The sequence below is a fragment of the Peromyscus eremicus genome, chromosome 2, assembly GCF_949786415.1.
Source record: "Peromyscus eremicus chromosome 2, PerEre_H2_v1, whole genome shotgun sequence".
NCBI lineage: Eukaryota > Metazoa > Chordata > Mammalia > Rodentia > Cricetidae > Peromyscus > Peromyscus eremicus.
In genome coordinates, this window is record NC_081417.1 from 158,400,585 (window position 1) to 158,409,667 (window position 9,083).

The 9,083-nt window shown below is 45.7% G+C and overlaps 1 protein-coding gene across 1 annotated transcript; it reads right to left on the reverse strand.

The window, feature by feature from the left end:
• Nucleotides 1–7,007: 7,007 nt before the first annotated feature.
• LOC131904320 (crooked neck-like protein 1) lies at nucleotides 7,008–9,083 on the reverse strand. Its single transcript, XM_059255416.1, is given in 1 exon segment — nucleotides 7,008–9,083. A coding segment is annotated over 1 exon segment (2,073 nt). The 5' UTR covers nucleotides 9,081–9,083.

Consider the following 9,083-nt stretch of genomic DNA (forward strand, 5'->3'; position numbering starts at 1 on the left):
GTCTGCGGACGCTGAACCGGAGTAACCCCGACACAGACACACACACACACACACCTGGACCTCAGAAGTGGGCTTCAAAAACCAGCCCACACCAGAGAGCCGGCCTGGGACAAACTAGATCCCCCAACAGAGGCACACGCCTTTAATCCCAGCACTCGGGAGGCAGAGGCAGGAGGATCTGTGAGTTTGAGACCAGCCTGGTGAGTAGTAACGGGTTATAAAAGCTTCAGAGGAACCAGAGAAGACGCTGTCCAGGACCTTAGAGTCACACCTGGCCCTGTAAACGAATTTCTACACGGTCTTATTAAGAAACACACAGCCGAATGTAGGGGTGAGAGCCTTAGAGATCAGGGAAATACTGGGAGCCACCAGCTACCTTACCTCATCAGCTCTGCACCTTCCAAAATGCCCTGACTTCCTGTCTACCTAGGTTTTTATTGCCTAGGTTTTGATTGCCTTGCTGTTCTGCCCTCTCATTGGCTCTTAGCCCAGCTACCTCACTTCCTTGTCACCGCCTGTCTGCACAGACCTCCAGGGCTCCAGGGTTGGTACTGGGATTAAAGGCGTGTCTCACTACACTTGACCGTTCCCTAGTGTGTCCTTGAACCCACAGAGACTCTGCCTGACATGTGGTCGGATTAAGGGCGTGTGCTACCACTGCTTGACTTCTGTGTTTACTTAAAAATATCTGGCCTTTCTTCCCTTGATCTCCAGGCATGCCTTATTTATTAACGTACAAATAAAACATCGCCACATTTCAGCACAAACAGGGTATCACCACATTTCCCCTGTTTTGTCTAATGAAAATAAAAAAAAAATAATTTAAAAAGGTAAAACTAATAGAAGAAAAACTACATACAATAAATACAATAACTATATGCACTATATACAAGCAATAAACAAGTTAAAATATTCCTGTTTCATTCAACAGAAAAGGGAAAAATTAAAAATGAAAGAAAGGAGGATATGATATGGAAATATAGGATATAGATATGATTGGATGAAAGGGCAGATTAATGAATCTGCTTTTAAAGAGCAACAACTAGTGTAAAATATTTTCCACTGCTGTAGATTTTTATTTTATTGATACACATGTAAAGTTAATTTTGCTATACTGTATGTATATTTCTGCTCTCTTTCAAGGTATTAAGTTTACGTAACTCATTGAAATTGTCATGGATAATTGAGAACTATAGATGAATAATTAGTCTTCTATGACAGTCAAACTTGTAGGCATGTTAAGTTTTCTGGGTATACATAGACATAATTCAATCAGGTGGGTAACCTTCAAACACTTCAAAGACCTACAGAATACGGCATTTAAAATGTTTGAAAAACTTGGACTTTCTGGACAGTGAGATGTCTGCTCCTGTCAGCACCAATTTACTTCAAAGAGAGGATGGGCGTCAAAGACGCTCCATGTGGAGTTTGTCTTCTTCTTGGCCAAAATAGCCATTTGGGCAAGAAACTGTTCTTGCCTGGACTGCTTAAAAAAAAAATGTTGTGTGGACTGGACATGTAGGACCGATAGGAAGGTGACCACTGAACTTTGCAAGGCAAAATGGTCTTTAGGACCCCAGACTCGAATGGTACCTAAAAGCCGAGACCGTGTATTAATGAATATTCCAGCATGCATGTGAGGTCGACCCTGAGTAGAGTGTGCAGGCTCCTTTGAAGCACCTCCTTTGAAGGGAGTTTCAGGGATAGTTAGATCATCTCATACATAATTGGTTAAGCAAGCAGCTGTTACACTAGTAACCTTTAATTGGCTGAGATCTAGTCTCATCCTTTTGGTTCACACTTGCCCAAGCTTGGGCAAGTCCGCACGTGACTCGTCGGAAGGGGAGCTGCAGGATTTGTCCTTGAGACATCCTGAAGCTTGAACACATGCTTAGAGGCCCAGACACAGCTGCCATGATAGGCTTGCTGGCAGGTACTACCCAGTCCCCAGAAAAAGCAATAAGCTGACCCCACCCACCTAGGGAGGACCAACAACTAAGGGGAAATAAATACCTGATGGTCCAAACATGCCCAGCACATACCTAAACCCCTAGACAACTGTCAGACAATTAGGGTCCTGAACCTTGGAAATCAAATCACCCCCAACCTCTAATATGATCAAAACAAAACAAAACAAAATGTGGTCCTGCCCAGATTGGCGCTCTCTGCTAGTACCACTGTATCGTACACAAGGAGGGTCCATCTACAGCTTGCGTGAAAACAGGCTCTCTGCTTTGGCTTATGGCTTCGGACTCCCTGGTGTTCTTTGGGGGACCCTGGAATCTAGGCATAACAAACAGATGCAGTCAATATATGATGAGGCTGTTCTTCTTTCCCCAGTCACTAGAAATGGAAACAGACTGGGTTCAAAAAATGGAACGAAGGGAATTTGAGATGTGGGCTTGTACAGGCTGGTTTGGTGTGTCAACTTGACACAAGTTAGAGTCATCAGAGGAAGGAGCCTCAGTTGAGGAAATGCTTCCAATGGGATCCAGCTGAAAGGCTTTTTCTCAATTAGTGATCAGTGGGGGAGGGCTCAGCCCAACGGTGGATGGTGCCATCCCTGGGCTACTGGTCCTGAATTCTATATGAAGGTAGGCTGAGCAAGCCCAGTGAAGCAAGCCAGTCATCAGGCTGCCCTGTTTTGATTTCCTGTGCTGACTTCCTTCAGTGATGAACCTTAACGCTGAAGTGTAAGTCAAATAAACCTTTCTCCTCCCCAACTTGCTCTTTGGTCATGGTGTTTTGTTGCAGCAAGAGAAACCCTAACTAAGGCAGGGGTCAAATCAGATTATAAACTTAGTTCCAGACACCGGAATCTTTCTGTTGAAGCCACAAGAACTGGACACTACAAGTGAGTGCTCCATTTCTGGGATGCCCACCACAATTTCTGCAACATACGGGCTGGAAGACAGGATGGTGTCTGTCTGCTCTCCAGATGTCATTAGCGAGACCCAACCTGCGGTGCATCATCCCAGAAGAGGGGGGATACAGGTCGAGAGGGTGTCATTCTTTTACATTTAAGCCATTCACTCTGGGAAGACAGAAAGAAAGACTGACAGCTCCACTGCTGAGCTTAGACTTGAAGGGATCTATGATCACAGACACTTCCAAATCAGTGTCCTCCTCCTTCCTGCGAAGGCTCCTAGGTCAAATGTGTGAAGAACTTCCTGTCCTGTGAAATCGGAAGAAGCTGCGGCAGCACACTTCTGACCTGAGACATCAGACCCTAGAGATGTACCCTGCCTCTGAGGAGATCTATGATAACATTGGTGACGTCCTGCCAGACAGACCTGCCACATTGTTCTAAGCTCATGGAAACACTCGAGGCTATAAGGCAGCCCAAGTTGATCTACCTTGTTGGTAAGAGGTGTGTGGATTTTCATGGATTCTGTGTCTACAACCTCAAGTTCAAACCATGCTCTTGTTTGCAATCAATAAGGAGAGGTCACGGCTGGGCTCTGAAAAATGAAAGCCGGGATTCAAGGGACTCATTGGAGACACAGAACACGTGTCCTCAAGGGATGTTGGATGTACTTGGGAAACAAGACTGCTCCATTAGTTCAGATTAGAGGGAGTGAAGCTTTGACATGGAGAAGCAGGGGCTCATTTTCTAATGAAGGTCAACAGTGCAGACCCAACCTCAGACAGGAAGAGAGACTGGAAAATGGCAGGGATTTCATCCCAGCACAATCAGTGTCTGAGAGACCATAGACACAGGGAAGGGGATAAAGAGAGAGGCTATTACAAGGAGCATAATGGACTTGATGAGGCAGGCTCCATGCCTCTGTCTTGGTTTGGCCTCTGCCTTTTGGTTGTCCATCTTACATAAAGATTTGTCATTTATGGATAGATGTTTCTTTCTTGAACAGTAAGTTATTTGAACTATGAACTGGTGTTGGGCATACAGCATTCTCACTGTTGAGCTGTGATCTGTCTTTTTCTTGCTTTGGAAGGCTTGAGGAGCTGGATATTATTTCCCCCACCACCCTTAGCATTACACTTCCCCATAGGTTTCAATAAAACCCTTTTGCATGAGAGGGCATTGTATTCTTTTAATTTACCGAGTCGCTTTCATTGACAGTTTCATAGTTGTTCATTATGCTTACCGTGTTCGCATATTCTAGTGCCCCCCTTGTTTCTACACCTTCTGCATCCTAGAACTTTCAGAGTGAACAATGACCCAAAATTCCCTCTTCTTGGGCATTTTATACACTTCAGCTTCATGAAACCCCAGTCAAAGAGCTAGAGAGAGATCCTCTTGGAGAGATGGCTCAGAGGTTAACAGGGCTTGCTGTTCTTTCTGGGGACCAGCGTTTGATTTCAGCACCCTGAAACTCTTGGAACAGTTCCAGATTATCTGACACCACCCTTTCTTTTTCTGTTCTCTGGGAGCACTTGCTGTCTTCTACATCTACACACACACACCACACATGTTTTCTGGATATGCCTTTGATTTATTATCATTGAGTGTGTATGTGAGTCTATATGTAGGCCCCTCTGTGCCATTGTAACAATGTGGAGGTCAGAAGATGCTCTCTCTCTCTCTCTCTCTCTCTCTCTCTCTCTCTCTCTCTCTCTCTCTCTCTCTCTCCCTCTGTCTCTCTACCCCCCGACACCCAGATGTGGTCTCATACACAGCTCTGGCCATCCTGGAACTCATTATATACACCAGGCCAGCTACGAACTCCCAGAAATCCACATGCCCCTGCCTCCGGTGTGCTGGGATTAAAGACACTTGCTACCATGCCTGCCTTCAGAGGATGACTTTCAATGGTCAGTTTCTTTTTCCACAGGAGATTCTGGGCATCACACTAAGGTCTTTCAGTTGATGTAGCAAACTCGCATGCATTGAGCCACCACAATGTTCCACAACCTGACTGTCTGTCTAAGCCCAAGAGGAAATGAAGCCTTTCCCAGGCAACACTCTGCATGCTGTGGCCACATGTCAGTAATACTCAGTCCCAGCTCATGGAGTGGGTCATCAACATACTCCTGCATTTACTAGATCCCTAACATTCATCGCTTAATGATGGCACATTTGATGCTATCCGTTCCATGGACCATCTTGAACTCCATGTGGATGAGCATGGTGGGGATTGAGAAAACTGATCCCTCCTCCCAGGGACTGGAAGGCAGTGGTTGATTAGAGGACCTGTGACTCAAATGGTCCTTAAGAGTCAGAGTCTCAGAGGAGTCACTGAAGCCCTCTACAGTGATGGAGGCTGCACTCACTTGCTGGATTCAGTGCCCTGCCATCTGGTCCATAGATGGTGATTCAGTGACCCCTAAGGAACCTAGTCCATCCTCTGCTAATATCCAGGGCTAAGACCAGCCCAGGTGACACAATAAACATTCCTTTATATTCTCTAGATGAAAACTATTAACTATTTGTTTGGGTGAGATACGGAAAACTGGAAATAAAAGCAATGTTGACCTTTGGATTTGAGATGAGTATGATTGTGTAGGCTTGTAAGGTGAAGCCTACCGGATCAGGTACTCCAGGCCAGCTGGGACAAAATTGGGAGGTCCAGGCAAGTTTGAGCTTTAGTGAGAAGGGTGTCAAAGGGCAGGACAGCAGCTTCTGGAATAGGAGAATTCCAGCTAGAGAATCTTGGATCAATGCTGAGCCTCTCTGGAAGAGGGCTTCCAGGTGTGTGGGACTGCTCCTGGGGCATGCAGCAATGGCTAAAGGAACCTTTACCTCTTCCCACAGGCATGGGAAGAAAGTCCAATCTGTATCTCAGGGTGAAGGATGCTAAGGAGTAAAAGTGAGCTTTGTGGCTGTCTCTCTGAGGAAGTGGAAGTTCTCATGTTTTGTGTGTGTGTGTGTGTATGTGTGTGTGTGTGTGTGTGTGTGTGATTGACGTGATACCCTTTATTTAGACTAGAATGACCTCGACCACAGGACCTCTAGGTACTGTGCCTCCTGGGTGCTGGCATTAACGGTGTGCACTACCACACATGGCAGAAGAGCTCCTGCCAAGCACATCGGAAGCCCTTGATGCCGTCCTTAGCACCATGGAATGGTATCCAAAGAAAGGATGGAAAGAAAGATCCCAAGACGGAAGCCAAGCTGGTGTCTGAAGTACTGAATAAGAATCGTCTGAATGCTGGGAGCTCCTCTCTAATCTCAGACAGTGTGGGAACTACAGGAGCTGACTGGGGGAACATGCATCAGAATGTCTGGGTGGAGCTAGACTTAGGAGAGCACCACCAACACTCCTCAGCTAGGAGGATCTAGAATTCAACCTTAGCCAGGGCTCCATGGTCAAACCTAAAATCAAAAGTCAAAAAAGAAGGAAACAAACCCAGTGTCTGGAAAATCCACAGAAGCCAAAGGAGTGAGCATAGACTACACAGGCCATTGTATTAATATGATAAAATTTATTTTTTAAATACAAAATAACCACATAGCATTTTAAACACAAACAGTCAGTAACATTTTGTACATTCACGATAGTTGTAGAATATCATCATCTTCCGGAAAAGGGATCTTCCTAGAAGCAAAGGGATCTTCCTAGAAGCACTCATTCCCTCTCCCCTCTCTCCCCAGGCCTGACAAGCATAATCCACTCTCTTGGGATCTGCCTGTTCTGGACAGTTACTGTACCCGGAATCACAGTGCACAACTTGGTCAATCTGTTTCTCTCGCTTTCTATAATGTTTTCAGAGTTTATCCATGTACCAGTGTGTATCATCACTTCACTTTTATGTCTAAACATTGTCTCATTGTAGGGGAATGTCAGGGCTTATAAATTATCTGTCATACACTGATGGGCATGTGAGTACACAGGCCGTGTAAAACTCATTTTCATATAGGGTAGGAGCAGGAGGGGTGAACACAAGAATCTATGGTGTTCTATGGACATTGAACCCAAGAGTGTTTAAAAAAATAATTAGAAAGGTAGCTATCAAAGATCACTCCTTACTGTGTAAATATATAAAAAAAAGTTCAGAAATCAAAGTTCTAAACTATTCATTTCTATTAAAAATAATTCCAACATTTAAAAGGATGAGGATTCACTCTCACCAATGTCCTTACGTGGATCCTATTGGGCAGCTTCTTTTTCTTGTTGCCGTTTCTTCCAAAGCTTGGCCATTGCCAGAAACTTGAGGTTAGGCTGGTTGGCAGCCTCCTCTGGAAAGATGTAATCGTGGTATTCTTCCCAGCCGGCATCAGACCCATCTTCGGCCTGGACCTTCCTCCTCTTCTTGACCCTTTCTGGCATGAGTTTGTCTACTCCTTGCTTGTCTGATACTGTTCCAAATTCATCTTCAAAACCTCGCCAGGATTCCAGCAACACAAGTCTCTCTTCTTTCTCTTCCCGGTTTCTCATGGTTTTGTTGGCCTCTTGGTAAATCTGTCTGCATTTAGTCACACTTGCCTCTTCCCCTGAGGATAACTCAAACTGAGCCAAACTGATCCATACCTTGACATGCTGTGTTCGCTGAAGCAATTGTCAGTAAAGGTTTCGTGCTCTTTCAGTGTCTTCCTGCTCCATCTCAAAATCGATGTATGATTTCCAAAGTACCTCTGGCATGTCTAAGCTTGACTGGCTGACGGCTAATTCGTAGACGGCCCGGGCTCTATCGATGTCACCGAGGATGGTCTCTAATTCTGCAAACTTAATCCATGAGGTACAATTTTCAGGTCCAAATTCCAAGAACTTCTCATAAAGCTTGCGGCATCTGTCAAATTCTCGAAGCTGTAGTTCCAGTTCTATATACCCTTTGAATAACTTGTTCTTTGGACATTTGCCTATGGAAGTCCCCAAAGCTCTTCTGGCCAGCGTCAGATTTTTGTGTCGTATTTCAAACTGGGCATAATATAACCACATTTTGGCAAATGTGAACTTTTTGTGAGGAATTAGTGCCAAAGACGCTTGATAGACCTGCCTTGTCCTCTCAGGATCCTTGGCTTCCAGCTCTTCGTAGAACGCGTAGTTGATCCAGAGATAGATGTAGCGCTTCCAATGCCTCTTCTCCTGGATGGGCGGCACGTTGGCAATGGCCCTCTCATAGACTTCCCGCACTGTGTCGGCTTCCGCCTCGCTTTCCTCCAGGCGCAAGTAATCAAACCAGGCATCGTAATTGTACGGATTAGCCTTCACTTCTTCTTCATATTGGCATCTCCGTTTGCTCACGATGCTATCTTCCACAGCCCGACGGTCACCAAACTTCTTCTCAAAGATGGTATAGTTTTTCAAGAGTTCTTGCGCCCCTTGTTTTGAAATTCTATGCAGGGCATATTTGTAGATAACTCGTACCCTTTCCAATTCTTTCTGATTTTCCTCAAATTTAGCAAAGGCCGCGTACAGGTGTGCGTCCATATGCTCCTCTCCAAAGAACTCCACTGCTCTCTCGTAGACTTTCCGAGCATGGGCAAAATGAGCATGCTTCTCTTCGAATCGGGCATACTTGACCCAGTTCTTCACAGCATGGTGCACGAGCACAAAGCGTTCGTAAAGGGTTCGGGCCCGCTCCACCTCTTTGTGTCTCAGCTCGAAGTTGATGTAGGAGTGCCAGGCCTGCTCCTCAGGCCGCCATTCCATCCAGCGCTCAAACACTTGACGGGCACCGGCAACATTGCCCAACATCTCCTCCATGTACGCGGACTTGTACCAGAACTGACTGACTCGGGGCAGAGCTGTCAGGGCTCGGTCCCAGATATTTCGGGCGTGGTTGACCTGGCGGTTCTTCATTTCCATCTCGGCATATTTCAGCCAGAGTGTAACATTCCGATAGTCTACATCCAAGGCACGCTCGTATACGGACCGAGCCCTTTGGATTTCCTTTACACTTTCTTCCCACTGAGCGTATTTGATCCAATTACTGATCACAGTCCTATTTTTTCTGATCTTATCTTCAAAAGTCTTCCTCTTCCCAAGTTTGTAATCATTGAGCTCCTCTTCATCTGTGATCCTCTGCTGAGGCGGGGGTGGAAGGAGCTCGAGTTCTCTCTCTTTAGCCTCTCTTAAGAGCTGCTCTGCAGTTAGCTGTACCTCAGCTGGCGCTTTGTTTTTCACCTTGGCCACTTTGGGAATCCTCTGTTTCTCGGCCGCTGTAGAGGACGCCATGTC